Raw genomic sequence first — 23,940 nt, 5'->3', positions numbered from 1 at the left:
AATATTTTATATATATTTAGAAGAGACATATTTTACATCACATTCAAATTTATGGAATGCATGTGGGTTTGACTTCCTGCACCCACACAATATTTTCATGCACCCTCACAAATTTTCAAAATAACCATCTTACCCTCTAAAAATTGACTTCCAGAATATATATTCAAAACCTTTCTAAAATAAGCTTTTGGTAATTTTTTAGAATAAGATTTTTATGATGAAATTTTCAGAATCACATTTTCGGAATAGAATTTTCAGAATGTATGAGATGCATTTAAAAAAAAAAAAAAAAAAACTTTTCCAAAATAAAATTTCCTGAACAAGTTTTTTTGAACACTTATAATACCTTCTGAAGTGAGCTTTTCAAAATATCCCTACATGAAATGTGATCTAGAATGAGTTTTTCTTAATGAGTTTTCATAAATTACATTTTGAAAAGAACTTTCAGTGGTGAAGGATATTTAAGTCTTTTTCCAATTATTATAGGTTTAGTTAGTAATTGTGTGGGTGCAGGAAATAATAGACCTGGGGTAAAAATATGATCAATCACTTATTATATTAATTGTTTTCTAAAACGCAAGAAATATTCATCTAAAGTAACAAACAAAAGGTGTTTTAACTTTTGCATACTGTAATAGTTGGGAATACCTATTGATGGATTTTGACTATTATGATTTTATGTTGTAATTTTAGTTTCTTATTAACACCTACTCTTATTCTATAGGACATGTACTATTGTTATTCAAATTAAATCTCAATACATTATTCCAAAATATCCATGTTTCCTAATCAAAATATTAGAAAATACATCAAGTCACATTGAAACAAACTTTTATATATAAAAAATGAAACTCATTATTAAGCCTGAACAAGACCCCTCTGGAAAAATTACAAAATACAGATTTCTGTACTCAAATTTGCATGAAACAGAAGTGTAAAAAAACCATGGTTTTATTTGGTAGACCTTGGTAGTGAAATCTCAGTTAGACAGAAGCAGCAGTCTCTTTGACAGGTTGATCCTTGGACAATGTCTCCCACTTGATTTGCCTAAGCATTTTGAATCTTTCATCCAATGTCACAAAGCCAGTTTCAGGAGCCACTACATCACTAATTCCAGCTTTATAGAGCAATACAACACTTGCCCCTATGTCAGGTCCATGAAGTTTTCCAGTCAACAGAACTCTGAGAGGCATGAAAAGTGATTTTCCCTTGAACATGAAAGTGGAGATGTTTAGTTTGATGAACAAACTCTTTAACATTAAAGAACAACAGGCTTTAAACACATTTGATCAAACTTAGGGGCTGAAAGAACACATTTCTTCCAAAATACTTTATCAATAGAATGCAAGTGGTGTTTAAGATTGTCCAGTTCAGCTCACCTTCCGCTTAAGCGATTTACCGAAGCCTTTCACCCACTTTTGCCAGCCAGCATGGCCGTCTTCAAGTGCTGCCACCAGATCACCACTATCATAGGCTGCCAATAGGCTATCGGCAAACTCAGAAAGATTATCTTGCAAGAGAGGTTCTGCTTCATCGCTGCCACCAACATGTAGAGTTGTAACTACTAATAATGCAAATACCACTGCCATTATAAATCAACACTTATCTACAAATATAATACACAATTGTATAGCCAGCAACAAGTTGTGACCCTCAGACTTGCAAAGCTAAATCCACAAAAGCATACACATCTTAACCTTGTTCATTTTATAAGGCCAATTGAAAAATTCCCTCTTAGAAGAATATGAGTAATCACCTCTGTAAAGTAGAATGCAAAGGATAAGAAAGCAAGTTAGTAAGGGCCTTGTCTGCATCATTTATCAAGTCAATCCCATCCTTAAGTAGTTGAACTGTTTCCTGTTAGTCAACCATGGGTTATCACTAACTTCAGTCCATTGTAGCAAGATGGGTCAAAACCATATTAAAATAAAAAAATCACCATGCTTCAGAAAATGAAGCTAAGCTGATTGTATTTATAGGGAGTCTGAATCAAGAATGCATTCAATTAGATCTCACATCAATAAAAGGTCCTGCTGATACTGTGACTATGCCAGATGTCTTCCAGTACTCTCCAATAAGTTTTGTCAACTCCTCCAATGGACGTCCTCTCAAATGTTGACCATTCATCCACCTAAATTGAAGGCATAAAGTATATTACAGGGACATTAATTGTAATAGTTGTTTACTTTTATCAACAATGCCTCAGAACAGCCACTTATATTACAATTTGACTAAATAAACTCATTGTACATACAATCATAAAATGCAACATTTACTCTGCAAGAGAAATGAGAACTTGGGTTTTTGGAGTTGTCCCTTCAAAATACACTGATTTTGATTTATAAAAAAGTTTTTAATATATTTCATAATATCAAAATGAGTGCATTTTGAAGGTACAGCACCAAAATCACAGCAAAGAACCTGGACTTGAGAAATGCCAGTTAAGTAGTAACAGTAAAAGTGTGTTGAAGAAACTGTGTTATAGAATAATTTCCCATTCAGAACAAAACCTGCCTGTATTTAGTAATTGTAAGAATTTTGACCCATTTGAGCTCAAAATGCAGGATATAGGCTAGCTGTGGAAATAATAGACCGATTATGCTTACAAAGTAAGCAAAAAGCAAGAAATTACCTTAACTTCGTTGAGTCAAAGATAGCACCACTTTTATTAACACGTTCAATAGTGAATTTTTCAACTGTTTACACAAGAAATACATTCTTAAAGTAAGAAAATTGCCAAGTAAATTTCCTGTTCAGAAAACAAATAGTACAAGATATGAAATATTATGATAGTATTCTCAAAAAGTAAAGTAACAAAAATCACTAACCAAGTTGATCAAGTGTATAAAACTCATTTTCAGTCCCATCTCCCCAACCTAATAATGCTAGGTAATTCACCATTGCTTCCGGTAGGTATCCCATCTCCCGGAACTGTGAATGAGAAGTTATTAGAGTTTGAAATTAATTATCATTACAAGAGAAGAAACTTAATGGAAACTTCCATAGTAAAATTATGAAGGAAAGAGAATCAAGTGAGACCTCATAAATCACAACACAATTTTAAGATGGATAAAAGATGGAAAAAGGATAAATCAACCTCACCTGACCCACTGATGTTGCTCCATGTCGTTTTGATAATTTGCTCCGATCAGGAGCTAAAATCAAGGAAACATGTGCAAAGAAAGGCATGGGAAATCCTAGTGCCTGTAAACACATTCATGTCCAGATGTCGAACAAACCTTAATTAGTAACCTAGATTAATGCATGACTTAGAGGAAAAAATATTAAAAATACGTAAAATTAAGTAAAATCTTGACCAATGGTTTAAGTCCACATTGACATCCCAATTGATAATATATGGATCACTTAAAAATACAACTTAAATTTTATCAGTGATACCATACATACCGATCTACACATAGGCCAAACAAAACCACGTTCAATCAATATTTTAAGTAAATTCAAATTTAATTTTGGTGTTGACTTGAATTGAGAAAGAAAAACAATTATAGACACTTTGAGTTTTAAGGAAAAACTGATGCTGTGAAAGGTGATATGATATACTACATGGTTCATATTTTTACCTTATATATTAATGCCTGCCTTAGAGTGTTTGGTAAATGCTCCTCTGCCCTGAATTCAAAATATTTAACAGAATAAATCAGTGAAAAAAAAAATCTTAGACATTCTGATTAACTAAGAAATTATAATCACTACCTAATAACATGGGAAATTGCCATGGTAGCATCATCTACCGTTACACAGAAGTTATAAACAGGCTGGCCATTACTCCTCATTATCACAAAATCTCCAAGTGTATCCAAGTTCCAACTAACCTTCAAGATACTACCAAAGGTAAGTTAATAAATAGCCAGTAAATGTTATTTTGAAAGAAATCTCATGCATCATTTTCCATATGTTGTTAAATGACTTGCACAACTCAAATGTGTGAAAACAAAAAAACACAAAGGCGAAAACACCCTTTCTCTGAAAATTAGTCAATTTTAATTTAATCCCAATGAAAATGCACGTAGTCCTTAGTGATCACATGGCATAATCAGGTTATGCCTGATTATGCCTGTAAGTGATCTATGTATCATGGTATCATGTCACAACTGAAAAAATATAACCCTCTAGGCTAAAGGGAATCTTCAGAAAAAAAAAGAGGCTAAATTCACAGCATCACATATATCTTCTCTATCTATAGGGGATCACCAATACAAATTATAGGATAAGATAAAATACTTCCAAGATATCAGTTGATTTCTGTATATTCAAAGAAATGAAGAATTTATTTCCATCACTCAAGAGAAAATGACAGAAAAATCTGAAAATGATGGAAAGAACTCACTTCGCCTCGAATTAAGTCATTAATTTTTAAACTTCCTTTAGGGACTCGAAACCGGTATGTATAAGGAGTCCCTTTTGCCAGCTCTTCTTCAACTTCCTCATCTCTTGCGCTGGCCCATTTACCTGTGTACACCGGTGGCAGATTCTTTAGTTTAGCATCCTCCTTCATCTTCTCCAGTTCCTGTTAAATAAACAAAAGCCAAGATTAATAGGTAACCTTAGCATTTATGATCAAAGATATAAAAGCACCAAAACTAGTTCAGTAAACAATGACCAAATTCCAATGGCCCAACCTCATTTTAAGTGGTACACATCCCAAAATAAGAAACTTTTGTGAAACCAGCTCTCAATAAACTGAACCAAAAATTGAAGCTGAGGAAGCTTTTACGTCAGGTCAAATCTTTCAAAAAAGGATTTCAAATTTAAAATTTTGGATCAGGTGCAACAAAGGGAAAACAATCTAATGGCACACATTTTGAAGCATATGGGCAAAGTTGGCACTTCATATCTTAAGTGTGTGCTTCACATTAGCTTATTTCAGGAAAATGGTTTTTTTTCTTTTTTTCTTTTTTTTTTTGCAGCTTCTTAAGTTCCATTTTGGGGATCTATTTCTCATAATTTGGGTACATTTCTTCAAGCTTTAAAAAAGGCAATTCTATGGAAAAAAAAAACTAATAAATTGTTTGGAGAATTCACACAATAATCATAAATTCTTTTAAACAATTTTTAATTAAAAAAAATCCCTCTTTCGTAATATGCAGACATAAATATAAGGTACTAGTAAAACCCTCCCAAATACATGCAAACTTACTAAATCATCAAAGGTTACAAACATTGTCGAGTTCAGAGCATTACATTCACATGAAGCAAGTTCCAAAACATACCTCATTAGAACAGAAGCAGCGATAAACATGGCCAGATTGGTGTAGGTTTTGTGCATATTGTTTGTATAAAGAATTCCTCTCAGACTGCCTGTAAGGACCATAATCCCCTCCAACACCAGGCCCTAGCAAATGCACCATAACACACAAATATACACACTTAACGAACAACAAATATACCACACTTAACGAACAACAAATATACCACACTTAACGAACAACAAATATACCACCAAAGCAAAACCATTCCAACTGCTCAAGGAAAAAGATTAATGTACACCCGTATGTTATTTGTCAGTAATGATGCGTGAACACCATATCATTTCAAACATGGCATTTGTCTCTATCTCTCTCTTCCTATCACATCAATTTACCCACCATACTTACATTTCTCTTTTTTCTCTCTATCTCTGTGTCAAATGTCAAATAGCTTTAAGGAGACCGCAAATCATCTTTGATGTAGGTATAGTAGATTATGTGACAAGAAAACGACATAAAAAGGGTGTCAAATATACTTGGTCTACAAGGTAAAAGATTAGTGGATGCCCAATGTTTAGTGACACCAAGAGGGGAAAAAAGTGATAGAAAAGAGAAATATTGATATAATGAATTTCCTATATCATCATCAGCGCTTTTTGTTTCTCTCTAACTATTTCTTCTTATAATATAACATACCTGTCAGACCTAGTCCTCTTTTTCTCCTTCTAGGTCTTAAATACAGTGTTGTTATCCATTGCTATTTTCCCATATATAATTGATGATGATGTAAAGAGACAGACAAATAAGGGGTGCCAAATGGAACAAATCACTCTTCAATGCAGAATCACCAACTAACCCTCCTCCCAATCAAGTCCAAGCCGTTCTATTTATCATTTCACTAGGCATCCTGTTATTTAATCATATTCTAATTAATTATAGCGTTGCAAATTATGCTGCAAGATCGACATTTTAGCAAACTAATGTACCCCAAAATCAGAAGGCTCCACATTATGCGCAGACTAAGCCTAACATATGAAAAAGAGATGTTTCTATATTTGAACTCATAACAAAGAAGTCACCAAGGCACACCCTTGCCGTTGCTCAAGGGCTCCCCCTTTCATAAGAAAAGCTTTCTGTACTTCAACTATATATCTATGATGTCATTCAAAGATTCAATTTTCTTATCTCTTTTAAATCTCCATTCATGCGTAGGTTTTATTTTACTTAAAGTGCCTATAATATAGAGGTATTAATATATCATCATCATTGTTGAACGCACACTCACTCGCTCACCTTCATCCCAATCAAGCCCAAGCCAAGAGAGATCTTTGAGCATGGCCTCCTCAGACTCCCTTGTGGACCTCTCCAAGTCAGTGTCCTCAATTCTGAGCACAAATTTCCCACCTTTGGACCTGAAATCGCAACCCCAACACACCACATAGCGGAAAACTTAAAACCAACGAAGACCCACTATTTAGATTGAATTTTTATGATGAAAAATGGACCTGGCGAACAAGTAGTTGAAGAGGGCCGTTCGAGCACCGCCGACATGGAGGTTTCCGGTTGGGGACGGAGCGAAACGGACGCGAACGGGAGGCTGCTCAGAGAGAGCAGAGACTGAGAAACGGCGTCGTTTGAAGAATAGGAAGGTGCGAGGGGCGTGAGAACGGTGGAAAATGGGAGGAGCAACGAGCTTGGACCATGGCGTGCTACCACTCAACAACGCCATTTCTGTCTCTTTTTTTTTTCTGTGTTCTGTTTCACACTGGATAATGGTTTTATGTTTTGGGGAGAAACTAAAATAAAATAAAAATTGATAACAATCTGTAACAATTAATTAACTTTAATAAACACAATATCTATAATTATTTTTAATAACTCTTTTGGTATATATATTTTATTATCGATTTTATTTTTATTAATCTAAATTATTTTATCAGATTTTGTAGTTTTTTTATAATTGTTTTAAGAATATTTTTTTTTATAAATTTTGTAGTACTATTTACTTTAATATTAATTGAAATAATAAGGTTTTAATAAGTTGACACAGGTAGATGATGTCGCATGATATTCTCATAACTTTTTTACTACCATTGGTGAATTAAAATAATTTTATTATTTGATAAAGGATATAATCTTGTCCATACAAAAATAATTATATCATTCCTTAGTTCTTATTCTTATAAAGTTATTTATATTTATTTAGTCATACTTTTTTTATATAGAGAGATAAGAATAAAATAACTACACAATTCCTTAATTCTTTCTTTATAAAATTATTTATATTTTATTTTAAATTATACTTTTTTACATATAGAAATACAACAGCTTGAGAACGTGTATATATTTTTTAATCATAGTGATAATAATAACTAATTTTTATTATAATGAATGATTTTAATTATATTAAGCATTTTTATTCTCTTAAAAGATAAGCACACAAACACTAGTACTTCTAATTTTATGAACAATAACTAGTTTACTTTTTTTTTTCTTAAAATAAAATATTTGTAATTATCAAAATCAGAAAAAATAGTTGCAAAAAAATTAATAAATAATAATCGCTTTTCATATTTTTCATAAAATTGTATTGTCTTCCCTATGTTGTTAATAGAGTAAGAATTATATTTTTTATTTATATTAAACTCATGGGAAAATATAATAATAAGTTAATATCGTGTTGTTTGTTTAAGGGTTGTTGTGTAAAATAAGATAGAAAGTAGGTGTTTTGAACTTCATTACATGTGTGGTAGAATAGGGTCAAGACAATCCACATAGAATGTCTTATAAGGAAAAGATTTTTCTCGTTCTTTTTTCTTTTATCTATAAAAAAAATTAAAAAAATATAATCTTGGATGCAATGTACATTCACTTAGTTTTTAAGTTCCAAAACACAATTTCTCAAATTTCCAAAAATAAATGCCAAAATAGATGGTTTGATTCTTTGTGAAGATTCAATTCATGATTATGTGTATGAAAAGTCTCCAAAAGAAGAATTAGTTTATGTCTTTCAGTTGAAGGATACCTTCAAAAGAAGCAAAGCAACATACTTTCCAAAGGACTAATGCACCACAACATTATTCAATACTCTAATGTGCAAACTCTCTTATTAAATTATATAACTGGCTTTTCATGTACTTCAAATTCCATATCATACAACATAGCAAAAGATAGGCTATTGCTTTCTTCATATCCACAATTACTAACTACACCCCAAAACTAAAACACCCTTCACCATGCCACTCTTTTGTTTATTTGTAATGTTGGTTTCAAAGACCAAATAATAGTTTTTTTTAAAAAAAAAAAAAAGGAAATTGGCACTTAAGGAGGATTTTCTAAACATCAACATTGGGAGGTTAATATTTCTCTCTATACTCAAACCCTTTAGAGTAATTGCTCAAAATGCATTAAGGATGAGAGCATAAGAGAAAGTAGAAACATATCAAGAAAAGCCATTAAGAATTCAATAGGATAACCAGATTGTGCCTTTGACAATGATCATTGGTGAATTAAAAGCTGAGAAGATACACAGGATGAAGTAAGAAACTAATAAACTATATAGCCTCAATAATCTTGAAGAGTTAAAAACTATGACACTCACTTTTGGACATTTTCTCTATTCTAAATTTAGCAAGGAGTAGATAAATTCGCCAAATCTTCAACCTTCAGTTCAGAATTTTCATGATGATTAGTTGCTAAAGGAGCCCTTCACACCCTCAAGGCTCTCCCCCAACGACGACCTGCAAGGTAAAACAAACAACGATGCTTAGACTAAACTTCATCCACACATGCCATGTAGCTCTCTCAACATATCAAGGTTCACTTATAATAAATTTCTTAACATGTACAAAATAAAATTGATTAAAAGGGTAAACATGAATCAAACATGTTTTCTTATTTAACTTCAAATCAAACCAATGGCTCTTGTTGCCTGTCATCCAACAACCTATATCAGCACTAAAACTAGAATCAAAGACAACTTCAAATCTCTGTCCATTTTAGACAACACAGCACTGCAGAAAGAAACTGGTTAAATTTTCTAGCCTAAAGCCAAGGATGAATGATATATTATCGACTGTAAGTGTATGCTAATTATTGTTTCCACTATGAACATTCAAGTTCTCGTTAACAACCTACCAATATCTTTTAAATTTTGTTATACAGTTGAAGTTATCTTTATTATAATAGTCATCCGCCCAAACATATCAGGGTTCTTCAATTTATACTAGCCCTCCAAAATCAGATAAAACTTCAAAGTAACAATATGTGACATTCCTAAGAAACAATGATCTTGTGAGATCCATTTTTCACTATCCCTACTCTCAATAATCAATGTACCAACACATGAATCCCAACCAAACAATAAAACTAAAGTTAACTCATAAAACTGATTAATGATCCAACTCATTTACTTCCCTAGGCTCTATGTTGATTACTTGGCTTAATCATACAAGCAAATTATGTGTCCTATTTACGGATTTGGGGATTCAATTATTTGTTACAATAATGGAGAAAGAACCACAACTAAATGTAAGATCAAAGTCCATGAATTGCAAAACTTCAACCCTTCCAATATCATAAAAATTCCAAGCATCGAGTTACAGAAACTAAACATACTTATGCATGCAGTATTTGTACTCTTGACTGCGAATCAAGTCTTTTTCTCCCTCTTCAAGCTACAAGAAAAAAATTCAATTCAATTGAAAAAGGTATCTGATCTGAACTCTATTGAAAAAGGTATCACATGAAGAGATTGTCTCACCGGGTCACTCTCATAGATGAGCTCAAAACAAGCTGGTGAAAGGCATCGCAGAGCACAATTCTCCCTTGCTATCGCTGATGATTTGCACGACCAACCCCACAACCCACTAACCACAAAAAGGCATAATCATATGTGTGGATCAATAGTTTCTAAACATCACACTTACTCCCATTAAATTTCTAAGAAAAAAAAAACAGCTAAGAACACTAACCAATATCTCCGAACAATGGCACTAAACTTGAAGCAGAAATGGTTCAATTATAATGCTAAAAGAAATGAGTCAACTAGGATGAATCTATAACAACAAGAGTTGCTGAATATCACAAAATTTTACAAACCAATTAAATATTCCAGAAATAAGAACCAGACCAGAAACAGAAAAACCAAGGGCATTTAGCTATATATTTCAGCCTAGCACTGAACACACTTTTAGTTATAATGTTACAAAGGTTAATAACAAATTTAGCAAATATACAATTTAGTCCTGAACATGTGTTACCTACTATGGTCCTCCAACCACCAAAGTTTCTTCTATGGAAATTAATCCTCAAAATTCTCAATTTGCTATCAAATTCAGTCTAGCCAAATCGCTGTGAAATTTACTCTTCCCAGATTCTCAAATTTCTATCAAAGTCCCTCTACCTAAAGTCTCAACTTGCTATCGTATTCACTCCATCCAAATTCTCAACTTGTTATTAAGTTCGATGCCCAAATTCTCAAATTGACACCAAATTTACCCAACACAAATTATGAACTTGCTCTCAATTTCAACGTCACTCTACTGAAATTCTCAACTTGCTATTAAGTTCGATGCCCAAATTCTCAAATTGACNTCAAATTTACCCAACACAAATTATGAACTTGCTCTCAATTTGAAAGTCACTCTACCGAAATTCTCAACTAACTAACAAGATAATAATCCCTTTTTATGCGGATTTTGCATAGACAAAACTTTTGGGACCAATAAAACAAGTATAACATCATTAAACATCAAAATATAATTCACTCTAAAAGACATGTTCTACGGCCCAATTTGTTAGATATTTTGAGAACCTGTCAATATCGGCATAGCACTGAATCTTGTTCTTCCTGACTTCAGTGTCCTGCCAGATACCCAGATATTAAAATCAATCGGAAAACGAAAAGGGTAACAGAAAACGCAAAAAGAAAGAGGGATAGAGGCTTACGGAGATTGGGTGAGAAGACTTGGCAAGGAGTGTTGGGCAAAAGAGTGAGGATATTAAGAGAAGAGACAGGAAGAAATTTGGTGTTGCAATCAGCATTCTGAAAGTGATTGTTATGTGAAAATCAAGGAACAATCAAGAAATTCCTAACAAATTTTGATGAAAACAAGCAAAGCTAAATCAATCAAGCAGTGACAGTGGCTAAATGCCTTATTCCACAAAACAGGTTTCACAGTGACAAGATCTTTGCAGTACAGTGTTTTACCCATTATTTAGGATCCTTCATAATTACTGTTAAAGAAAGATTTTAATATTTTTTTTAGAATACATATTTTTATAAAACAATGCTTATCATGAATAACAATTATTTATTGTTAATAATAAATTTTTGTTATCACTTCTTAATTTATACATTCTTATAAATACATGTTGTTATGTATGAATAATTACATTTAAATATCATGCATTTATAATATTATAAAAGTTAATAAAAAATATTTATCTTTAAAATATTGTTGTATATTATCTTTTATAACTTTGATATAAATTTGAATGATAATTTTTTTATTTTAATAACTATGATAATATCTAGTTTTCTAAATTTTCATTATCATAATAAATAAATAAATAAATACACAGAATATAGTTATGTATTTCCAATAGTTATTATAAAGAAGTGGTACTACTATAATCAGTTACTTCACTTTCTTTTAAGATATTAGAACTAATTACTACTATATTAGTTGTATTTATGATAAAATGGATAAATTAAATATGTCAAAACATGATTTTTTACTAACGAAGGTGTGATAATAATATATAAAAAATATCTATTATGATATTTTCTTTTCTTTCCTTTTTATATAGAATTACTTAAAATTGATAAAAGAAAATTAATTTCTTATGTTTTAATTTTACATCAATAAAAAACTTAAATTTAATCTAAAGAAATTCATTATAAATATTGTCATCATCAATAAAACTAAGTACCTATTTCTACATATAAAAAAAAATGAGTTTATACCAAAAAATTAAAGTTTCTAATTGAAGATATACGTTGCAATACAACTTTTTTTACAAGGAAAAAAAAGTAATATATATATATATATATATATATATATATATATATATAAAAAATTACTTTAATATTGTTTTACTATTTTTGAACTAAAAATAAAATTATTGTCGATTTACATTTTAATTTTCTTTTATTTCTTTCAATTCAAATATTAATCAAACAATTCAATATGATCATTTTCTCTTATTTTTTTAAATGGTATGTGTAATCATCAAACTAAAAGTTTATTTTTTTATTTTGCAAGTAAGTTATTTAGATATGAGTTGTGAGATATGATTTACTTGATAAGTTGTTAGTGTCAATATTTCACCATATTTACTTCAATTCTTATTGTATTTATTGTTTTGTGATTGTATATTTTTAAAGGTTTCTTTATTAATTAGACGCTTGTATGCCATTTTAGCTTATTTGTTTCGTTGTTTAATATTTTGTAGCTTTAGACATAACTTTTAAATTTTATTTTGATTTGGCTTGGTGCTTAGATGTTTCTAATTTTTAGACATCTAGATAGTTTGTTTGACGGATGCCTAGATGACTTTATAAAGTTCATTTCTTAGTGTTTAGATGTTTTCTCTCTTATGATTATTAGATAATGAGATTCTATTCTCTTTGTGATTTTTCTATGTCCTTTTCTTTCTCTTAGACATCTGATTACTCAAGATTATTTCGTTTAATATTGTTTGTTAAACTTCAAAACCAGAAATGCTTTAGACGATCCAGACTTTCCCTAGATGATTTTGTCTCAACAATCCAAAGCAAAGTCCATACTCCCTGATTTAGAAGAAATAACTTTATGAAAACTTGAAACCTTTTGGTTGTGTTTGTTATCCTTGTCTCAAACCATACAATCAAAATAAACTTTAGTTTCATACAACTAGGTGTGTGTTTCATGGTTAAAGTAGCTCACACAAAGGATACACATGCATTAACTCTCATGGGAGAATTTTCATCTCAAGACATGTGATTTTCAATGAGAATCACTTCTCTTTTCATGAAGGTTTCATTGATATAATAAATTCTTTAAACAAATAATTGAACCTATGTCAATTTTGCTTCCAAATTACTCTACAGGTACCATTATCAGCAATACTCTTGAACCAAACAACAATACTACAAATCATCAGGAAGAAATCACAAGTGATAGTCCTGCCAACAATGGTACAGATGAAGGAGATCTTGGTGAATCTTTTATTGATACATCAAGAGAAAGTTAAGAATAAGGTTTAACATCAATAGAGTTAGTAGAGAACAACAATCAAACTGAAACTGAAAACAATCAACCTAACACCAACACTCGTTGGATGGCGACCAGAAGCAAAACTGGAATTTACAAGCCTAAGCAACGATACATAAGATTGATAGAGGTTCATGAAGATGAAGAAAAACTAGGAAATGTCAAGGAAGCTCTAATCAAGTTAGAATGGAAAGAAGCTATGGATGCAGAATTCAAGGCTGTAGTGTCTAATCAAATTGGGACATTAATACCATTCAAGGGACAAGAAAACATCATAGACACAAAATGGGTCTTCAAATCCAAGTATAAAGCAGATGGTTCAATCGAAAGAAGAAAAGCAAGACTTGTTGCAAGAGGTTTTTCAACAAACAACATGCATAAACTTTGGTGAAAATTACAATCATGTGGTCAAGTCCAATTCTGTCAAAATCATATTAGCAATTATAGTACATTTCAATTGGGATGTTAGGCAACTTGACATAAACAATGCCTTAATAAATGGAAGTTTGAAGGAAACAATTTTTATGCATCAACTTGAAAGCTACACAAACTCAATCAAACCGAATTATATATGTAGATTGTCCAAGACCATATATGGTTTGAAGCAGGCACCAAGGGTTTGGTTTGATAAACTAAGAGACACGCTTCTAAATTGGGCTTTTCGAAAATCTAAAAGTGATCCTCTCATTTATGTTGATGACATTATTGTAATAGGAAGCAACTGTTAGAATTTAGAAACATTCATCAATCAACTGAATGTTGTTTTCTCATTGAAAGACTTAGGAAATATAAATTACTTTCTTGGCATTGAAGAAGTACAAAGGAATGTCAGTGGAATGTACCTAAGGCAAACTAAGTACATAAATGATATTCTGAAGAAGTTCAACTTGGAGACAATTTTTGTCTATCCAACACCAATGGTGGCTGGTAGACAATTCGCTACAAAAGAGGAACCATTGACCAATGCTACTTTGTACAGACAAGTCATAGGTGCATTGCAATATTTGACCAACACAAGGCCAGACATTGCTTTTGCGGTCAACAAAACTCAACAATATATGAGCGCACCTACCATGGACCACTGACAAGGAATAAAAAGAATACTAAGATATCTTCAAGGTACAATGAACATATGTTTACATATAAAAACTTCAAATGATCTTGACATAATAGGATATTTTGGTGCAGATTGGGCAACTAGTACTAATGATAGAAAATCCATGACAGGACAATATGTATTTCTTGGAGAAACTCTTGTTTCTTGGTCTTCAAGAAAACAAAAGCTAGTGTTACGATTAAGCACAAAATTAGAATACATAGCCTTGACTGATCTTGCTGCTGAAGTAGCTTAGATTAGATCTCTGCTGACAGTACTAAAACTATAAATGCTCAAAAAACCAAATTTGTGGTGTGATAACCTAAGTGCCAAGTCAATTGCTTCTAATCAAGTCATGCATACACAATTTAAACACATTGAGATAGATGTACACTACATATGTTATCAAGTCGTACAAAATGAAGTGATTGTGACCTATATTCATACTATTGATTAAATTGAAGATTGTTTGACTAAACCTCTCACTCATATAAGATTCAACTTGCTAAGAGACAAATTGGGCATGACCATGTCACCACCGAGGAGGAGTTAGACATAATCAAATATTCTGTTAAATATCCTATCATTTATGACTCTTGATTTTGGTAATTCACAATATTAATTTTCTTTTATGGTGTAATATTACATTAATTACTGATCAATATCTTATTTAAGAAATTATTTATATGTATTACCATAATTATATATATATATATATATATATATATATATATATATATATAAGTTTTTTATATTTTATATTGTTTTTTAAATATATTTTATTTTATATCCAAATTATTTTTTAAATATATAAAATATATTTTAATATATTAAATTGTTTTTTAATTTAATTTAATATATTATTATTTTAAAATATTTTTTTTGTTTATTGAAATTTGAAAATATGTTTTATTTTAACTTAAAATTTATTTTCATTCTAATTTATAATTAACAAATTATTTTTGAATAATTATTTTATAAATTGTTTTTTAAATATATAAATAAATATTTTAATATATTAAATTATTTTTTAATTTACTTTAATATATTATTATTTTAAAATATCTTGTTTTTGTTTATTGAAATTTGAAAATATTTTTTGTTTTAACTTAAAATTTATTCTCTTTCTAATTTATAATTTACAAATTATTTTTGAAAAATTATTTTAGAAATTATTTTTTAAATATATAAAAAAATATTTTATTATATCTATGGCATCTTTTACCAACTTTCTACTTACTTTCAACACTCAATTTAAGTATCCTCACTTTTCATTCTCTTACCTTTTATTTTCTTCCTTTTTCACTTGCTAATCCAACACATTCTAAAACTTAATTTTTATTTATCCTAACCACGCTAAAAAGAAAAGAAGTAAAATTTATAAACATATTGGTATGATTTGTGTACACTCATAAGGTAGCCTTCACCGAAATGAGTCAACGAAAAATGAAAGAAATTGGTTATAGATAATAGTTGTATACAATTTGATTTAACAGTTTATTATTTACATGCATATACATAACCTTCCACAGAAAAATCCAAAATGCAAAACATAACCATTGATTTAATCAAGGGTTGACGTTTTTATTCCTAAACTATAACATGATTTAAGTTTTTATCTTTATCTTAAATTTTGATCATGTTAAGTCCTTGTATTTAAAAAATGCATGAATAGAATCATTTTCATCCAATAATATTAGTTGTATTTTACTATGAAAAAAAACTACAAATCACATTAATTTTTTAAGACGTTGATATGAAGAGAAATTGTAGATTGTATCTAACATGATTTATGGTTTATTACATAAAAAACAATTAACATTATTGGGAAAAAAAGATTACATTTATGTCTTTTTTAAATATAACGACTTAATATAATCAAAATTTAAGATAGGAATGAAAAGTAAATTTGCCTTATAGTTTAGAAACATAAACATAAACATAATTAACCATTTTATCAATTTTCATTTTATATCTAACATGGATAGACTTTCAATCCTACGTGGAATCAAGAGGTAACACTTTAAATTTTTGAGATGTGATAGTGTAAATTTTTATTTATATATTTTTTTTAAAACACAATATTTTCATAAAACATTTATGAAAGATAATCAAACTTTATTCAATTAAAAGGTACACTAGTGAAAAACGCTGTTTAACGACCTATTAGATATCGGTTCCGTGAAAATCTGACGTCTATTACTGCACGGTGACATTATTGTAAATAAATTGGAAAACTAGATGTCAGTTTCGATGTCAGGCGACGTCTCGCACCTGCCGCAAACTGACGTCCAATTGTCTGAGGTATGTGATAAGACAGTCCATTGACGTCGGTGTTCACGGGGACCGACGTCTACTAGGCTGCAATTAATGTTGTCCATCAAATTCCCAGGAGCTTAGACGTCGGCTAGAAAGAGCATCGATGTCTACGTCACTGACAAGAAATCAAATGTCAACCGGTTCAGCTTTAGACGTCGGATCCCGTGAAAAAGCGACGTCGACTGGGCTACATTTAATGTTGTTCACCTAATTCCCTATGCAATTAGACGTCACGTAGTCAAACGCCGACGTCTAAGGCCTGTCTGGAAGGCGGGAAGACAAAAAATTTTCAATGTAGACGTCGGTTCTGAGGGGGCACCGACGTCTAAGTTCCTGTATTTTCACCAAATTCGAGGGTTTTAGACGTCGACTTTGAGGGACACCGACGTGAACTACCCTGACAAGAAACCAAAACGTCAATCTTTTCAGCTTCATAGACGTCGGATCCCCTGAAACACCGACGTCTATAGACGTCGGTTTCGGGAACAACCGACGCCCCATTTCATTTTAAATAGACTGCAGACTCTTCTCACCATTCAGTTTCTGATCTCGTCTTCATCTCTTCTCCTTTTTCTCTACTTCTCATCTTCTTTCGCTTGTGCACCTCTACTTTTTATCTCTTGCGGCATTGTATTGTCGTTTCTCAATATGTTATTGTCTTCGTCCTCTCCTTTTTCTCTCTTGCATCCCAGGTGCGTGGTTTTTTTTTATGCTTTACCGTTTAAACTTTCTTTAGTTTTTTATCCATTATCTTGTCGTTCAACTGATTAAAATTTGCTTTGTTTGTGTTGTGTTTTAGTGCAGTTTTGATCCTTTCTTTGGGTAACATAGTGTAACATTCTCCCTTTGCTTGCTTCTTCACATGAAGAGTGGCGATCTTTTGAGTTTTCTATGGCTTCCGACCCAAAATGGAACTTGGGTCCTTGTCTAATTCTCATATCACGGTAACTTTTTTCCTTTGCGGTTGAATAATGGGAAGTAGTCATGGACCCAGGTTTGGTTTTGGGTTGAATGTCATAGAAGATTCAAAAGACGCAAGCTTTTTTTGTGGGGAAACTAGCGAGAGGAGAGTGTTACACAATGCTACCGAAAGTCTGGATCAAAACTGCACTAAAACACAACGCCCTTGATAGACGTCGGTTAGTGCATGGTCCAACATCTATAAGAACATAGACGTCGGGTAGTCTCATTTACAACCTCTATATATTTATGTTGACGTCGGTTTAGGTATAGGCGGACGTCTATATAGAGTAAATAGACGTCGGTTTGAGTATAAGCAGACGTCTATATAGAGGTTGGTGGATATCGCTAACTGACATCTATATAGACTTCTGTCATTACCTGACTGATGCAAAGTAACGTCACTAGAATAGACGTCGGATATGAAACTGACGTTAAAAGCCCAAATTAACCGACGTTAAACAACGTTTTTGCACTAGTGGTAGAAGCAAAACATATATATAATCATCGTCTGAAAAGTTTAGAATATCACTTTTGCATAAAAATATAGCAAATCTAAAAACTCTTTAAATAATAAACGATCAACCCCGAAATAAAGATTCCAACTCTCGTCAATTACTTCAATCTGATCTTATCTGCAACGTTATCTACTCTCGTACAAGTACGATCATCGTAGGTGGAAACTACAACCACAAACATGCAAGAGTGAGCAACCAGAAATAACATCATAATATCTATAACATAGTATTACAACATTAAACACAAACCGTAACGAGTCATAACAACATATCTCCACTGATACATAATATCACAACCAATTCATTCATAAACCATTGTCATTTCCTTGTACTTTGTCGTCTGAACCTGTTACGCAAAACAGGACGATTCAAGTCGTCCTAAATCATAACTTTAGACTTATCTCCCCGACTTTTCAAGCCTTGTAGACATTCACATCCTTGCGTAAAAGGAAGTGACACTCGAATTTCTATCTCTATAAAAGACCCAACATCCTTATCGTAACGCAATACGAAATGTTCATACAAACAACAATAGTATGAGAAAAATGACAGTTTCATATTCACATCACAATTCCATACACATTCTCATTATCATTCGTTACTCCACAAATTATAAAATTTATTTCACTATATTAAAAAAATATACATCGACTAGTAATAGGAAACAATACATATTTTCAACAATATGCATTGTTCACCAATCTCAATATTTATAACACACATCTTATTACTTTTCATAAATATTATCAAAATAACATCTATCCACCCATTCCAAAGTTCTAAAACTCAAAGCAATTATTCAATTAAAATAATTAAACCCAACAATTACATAAACATTAATCCTTAAGTTGTGCCACTAACTTCAACATGCTAATAATAACAATATAACAAAAGCGACCCAAAGTATTTACAATGACACCTCTAGAACCTTACTTTGTCTACTGTTACTCATCCAATACTCAAAACATACACCATCCACGAATGTCAAACTACACATCCGATATCTTGCACTCAATTTAAATCAAATATTATGGTCTCTCTACCATCCATGGTCACGCTCCTAATAATATTATGAAAAAAATTCTTATTAACAATTATCTTTTGACAAGCTTATATAATAATTTATAAAGCTTATATAATAATTTGTGATTGATTTATTTTAAATATTTTTTTAAACATAAATTTAAATCAATCAATAAAATCATAACATGTGTCTTATTATTAAAAAGTTTTTATTTTTCTTTTTCTACCACTCAAAGAAACCTACAAATTTTAATGCATCCTAATTAACCCTTGTTTCCTTCTCTCTAATTCTCTGGCGGACTTCTTCTTTTCCTTTCCCTCCCTTTGCAAAACATAAACTTCCTTTCTCTCTCTCACCTAATAATCCATACTTCTAAAATTACTCTCCTCACTGTCCTTTATCTTGACACTACTAGTTAAGTGAAAGAGGGTCCCCTCGTACTTAATCTAACTCATTATTTTACTTACTCTTATATATAAATCACCTAAACTTTCCCTCTGCAAAGGAAACTCTCGCTCACTTTCTCCTTAGATAGACTCATGCACAAAAGAAGTCAAAAACGTGATTTTTTCTATCTTGCAATAAAACAAAACAGAACTTCCTCCTCACATTCATTCACGTGAATTAATAACCATTTTCAAGATTTTTCTCTCTCATTCACCAATGTGAGTCCCACGAATTTCACCAATTAAATAAAACAAAAGAAAATTATATTTTAACACTAATTTTTTAAAACCATTTTCATACTACACACATATCAAAATATGGATAAACGATCTTAAATTAAAAAAAAAAAAATCAAGCAGCAGGAACTCCAACTAGCATCCTGGAAGCGTCTCCCACTTTCGCACGATGCATAAATCACTTGTTCAGGCGCTTGACATTATGACACAAACATCAATAATTCTTACTTCAATCAAATCCCGAAAATTTAAATTAAAACTAAAACTAATTAATTCTTATTCATCTCCAAACAATTTCATCACTCAATAACATATCATAATCAAATATTACTAACACAGAATATTAAAATAAAAATAAAAGGTATTTTTATTTTTTCCGAATCTTACAAATTCAACCATTCTTTGAGAAAGACTTGGTGAGCAATGGCTACAGAGAAGAACTTTGAGCCTTTTTCTTGAACCACACAGCTGCAATGATTGCAAGGGAAGCACAAACTGAATTTGGTATCTTCTTCACCACTTTCCCAACACCTGGAACACCCTCAGTGGCTTTCTTTGTTGCCACTGCAACTGTTGATGCTACAACCATAGTGACAACAAGTTTTTGGCTAACAACAGTGAATGTATCAGCTGTCATTTGAAGCATGAAGTCGAAAAATTCTTCACGCTCAATATCCCCATCAAGGTTGATATCACATTTCTGCAAATTGTTATATGAATCACACTTAGTTCCAACAAACTAATAATTATAGCATACATAAAAAAAAATCAAATGTAGTTGAAGTAAAATGATAAATTCTGTTCGTCTGAACAAAGTTGTATTTGTACATTTAGCTTGTTTTAAGAGTTGAATTTTAATGTAGTTAAGCAGAACAAAAAGACCACATGATAACTTTTGTCTGTTTGTTGATTCTTATTAATAAAAAGGGTAAATCATCAGACGTTGAAGGCAGAAATGTGAGCGATGACTCTCGAGTTTCGACGAGCCTTCGAACGACATTCTGAAACCGAGATCGAAGATCTGAAGGGAGTCGTAATTCTGTCAATGACGATCGAGAATGACAATCATCAGAGAGTTCTAAGGAGGAATCGGAGGACAACCGAGACTGGTTGGATGGTTGGATAATAAAGGCTGAGAAGTTTTTTGACTTTTAGGGAGTGACGGAGGAAGAGAAGAAGAAGCTGGTTTATATATGTATGGAGGGAGGCGGAAACTATTGGTTTCACTTTTGGCGGAAGAAAACCAGACACCCAACGTAGAAGTTGTCTACGGAGGCAATGACGCGGATGTTCGGAGGCCTGAACCAGGGCATTGTTTTTGAGAAGTTGGTTGTCGTGCGACAGAAAGGGGGCATTGATGAGTCTATCCAGGAGTTTGAAGTACTCGTGGTGCAAGCAACTGAAGTAACTGAAGAGCAATTACTGGGGTATTTTTTCGTTGGTTTGCAGGAGGGGTTGCACAACTTAATGAGACCGCACGACCCACGCGACTTGTTGATGGCAATGGAGCGAGTTCGAGATGTCGAACAAGTGGGGTTGACACCACAGGGGAGTAGTGGAGCCGGAGGAAAAGGAGGGGCGTCGTGGGGAAGATACTCCGCGAGTTTTGGGACGGTTGCAAGATCGAAAACTTTTCGTGGCCCGTCAGAAGTATCTGTGAACGGCAGCGGAGGGCAAGGGATGAAGAAGGACGTTAGCGCGAATACCGTGAATTAGAAGGCGGGTAGTAGAGGAGGAGGAAACGCAGGAAGGGGAGTCAGAACTCTGCTATTAAGTGACATGAAGAAGGACGTTGTTTCCACTGTTGTGGACCTTACAGTCTGGGCCATCGCTGTGCTGAAAGGAGCATGCGTGTCATGATATTGGCGGAGGAGGATGATGCTTTGGTCATCAAACTCTAAAAAATACAACCCACTTTTTTCCTTAGCAGTTAAAATTCTTCCACGTGGCAAGGTCCTGAAAAACACAATAAGTTGGAAAAAATGTTACTNAGCAATTTAAATCCTTTGTGAGTTTTTGCATAGAGATAAGATTGTTAGTTAATTGAGAAACATGTAAAACATCCTTCAATACAATAGATGAGTCCAAAATTATATTCCTAGAGCCGCATATGGGTATATCCTGACCATTCGCAACTCTAATAAGCGGTTATTTATTTCCTTTACCATATGAGTCGAAGGAAACACTAAAAGGTGTCATATGATCAGTTACACCCGAATCAAGGATCCAAATACCTTGAGACACATGATCAACAGTATTGAGGCAAATCTTACCTTTTATGGACAGAGTACATGATCCAGAGGGCTTACTCATTGATTGATTCATTGCGTTCAAAGGAATAATTTTTGCTTCAGACATCTCGTAGAACGCAATGAGAGTCTCCAAGACAATGACGACATATGGGTCACACCGAAAAAAAAAGGAGCAGAACTTAAAAGCCCAGATCTACTCAAGAAAAGATCAAACGGGGTCGTTACAAACCCTAGGAACAGACTCAAGAGGCTCCAGCGACTCTGTCTGTGGCGCCGGTGACGGTGGAGGCGCGTGGCGGCTCCTCTCATGAAGCGACTTCCGGCGTTGTGGTTGTCGGAGTTGGCACACCTTTCTGCCCTATCAACGACCCCAACCGACGACGGCGGCAGCGGTGATGGTCAGACAGCAGCGGTGGCAACTGTGCAGCGACGTTTATGGTCGCCGGAGTTGGGCGCACCTTTCTGCCTTATCAATGACCCCAACCGACGATAGAGGCAGGGACGGTGGCCGGATAGCGACGACGGCACAACTACACGGAACGAAGTTCCAAGATCGGAAGCTCTTGATACCAAGAAGAAAATAAGAGTGAAATTTATTATTCAGAATTAATTGAAAATACATTCTCATATCTTCTATTAGTAACAATCTAATTCTCTTAAAAAAGAAAATAGGAAAACTAAGAAAAACAAAATAAAATAAATAAAATAGAAGATTATATATCTATTTTCACTAATTAGGAAAATTATAAAGATATCTCTAATTACAATAATAGAGTACCTAGTTTGATCTCATTATGTCACAATAAAGTACCTCTTTGACTTCTTCGACTCTGGCTTTTGATGGAGGGTCAACATGGGGACCAGGTATATACTTGTTGATATCACTATACCATAGAAACAGGTCTCTTTTAGAAAAAGTAATCAAATTTATTCAGTAGTTGAAAAACGTATTATCAAGGCCACCAAAACGTCAAAAACAATAATGAAGCAGCCTTCTTACTTGTACACGAGTAAAACAGCAATATACAGTTCTTCAAAACTCAACCTATCACTTTCCTTTTGATTCTGTACTTTTTCAAAAACTTGATCTGTTATCTTTCTTATTTGCGTTTTCGTCCACTCCTTACCTATGTAAAATGCATAGTTATTAAACATTAGCAATTGATAACTATAACACGACCACACAATTGTGTGCTATTTTTAATATGTCGTATCTTACATATGCAAGAATGTCATTATAACTTAATGAAGGTGATAAAAAAATGCATTATCATTAAATCATGTTACCTGATGTTCATGAAGAGTGAACTAGGAAAGTTTTCAACCATCAAAGAGCGGATTTGTAGAAAAACCAATTATGCAGAACAGAATCATTAATATTTAGGGGTTTGTGATAACCTTTAAAATTTTGAAAGATTCAGTAAGTAATATCAAGTTCATTTCTTCAGCCTGAATTTAGGCTACTTGAATATTAATATCTTTATCTTTGGTCTAGCTGTTAAAAACCACTTTGTAAAAATCAAGTGTTCAATTCTTGAATGGAGACCCAAAAATTACAGCAACTTTTCTTGCTCTCATACTTTCTCATCCTTTTTCTCCTTATTTCCCATCTATCATTTT

General features: G+C 32.5%; 3 protein-coding genes across 6 annotated transcripts in view; all 3 read right to left on the bottom strand.

The window, feature by feature from the left end:
- Positions 1 to 814: 814 nt before the first annotated feature.
- Positions 815 to 6,983, bottom strand: LOC106774324 (glutamate--tRNA ligase, chloroplastic/mitochondrial). Its single transcript, XM_014661277.2, has 13 exons — positions 6,716 to 6,983; positions 6,504 to 6,622; positions 5,235 to 5,356; positions 4,352 to 4,531; positions 3,718 to 3,836; positions 3,585 to 3,633; positions 3,103 to 3,204; positions 2,829 to 2,931; positions 2,633 to 2,696; positions 2,017 to 2,131; positions 1,757 to 1,857; positions 1,380 to 1,536; positions 815 to 1,208 (listed from the first exon to the last, which is right to left on the bottom strand). The coding sequence occupies exons 1-13, from the start codon at positions 6,937 to 6,939 to the stop codon at positions 984 to 986; spliced, it is 1,680 nt and encodes a 559-aa protein (XP_014516763.1). The 5' UTR covers positions 6,940 to 6,983; the 3' UTR covers positions 815 to 983.
- Positions 6,984 to 8,650: 1,667 nt separating this feature from the next.
- On the bottom strand, positions 8,651 to 11,408 carry LOC106773622. The gene is made up of 5 exons (XM_014660343.2): positions 11,160 to 11,408; positions 11,026 to 11,075; positions 9,973 to 10,078; positions 9,828 to 9,886; positions 8,651 to 8,950 (listed from the first exon to the last, which is right to left on the bottom strand). The coding sequence occupies exons 1-5, from the start codon at positions 11,253 to 11,255 to the stop codon at positions 8,899 to 8,901; spliced, it is 363 nt and encodes a 120-aa protein (XP_014515829.1). The 5' UTR covers positions 11,256 to 11,408; the 3' UTR covers positions 8,651 to 8,898.
- An 8,785-nt stretch (positions 11,409 to 20,193) lies between these two features.
- The window catches only part of LOC106774274 (formin-like protein 2), a 6,182-nt gene continuing 2,435 nt past the window's right edge, over positions 20,194 to 23,940 (bottom strand). The window contains exons 2-5 of one of the 4 annotated variants that reach the window (XR_002669617.1): positions 23,321 to 23,447; positions 23,132 to 23,204; positions 22,342 to 22,882; positions 21,954 to 22,024 (exon numbers count right to left, since the gene is read on the bottom strand). Coding sequence is in view for 3 of the 4 variants with exons in the window: in XM_022786060.1 (XP_022641781.1) it covers positions 20,496 to 20,768; positions 21,886 to 22,024; positions 23,132 to 23,204 (485 nt within the window). In the remaining variant the exon portion in view is untranslated. The other 3 variants (XM_022786060.1, XM_014661210.2, XM_022786061.1) reach the window with 3 other exon arrangements.

Source organism: Vigna radiata, chromosome 9 (genome assembly GCF_000741045.1).
Source record: "Vigna radiata var. radiata cultivar VC1973A chromosome 9, Vradiata_ver6, whole genome shotgun sequence".
Classification (NCBI taxonomy): domain Eukaryota; kingdom Viridiplantae; phylum Streptophyta; class Magnoliopsida; order Fabales; family Fabaceae; genus Vigna; species Vigna radiata.
This window is presented reverse-complemented; position numbering and strand designations above follow the sequence as displayed.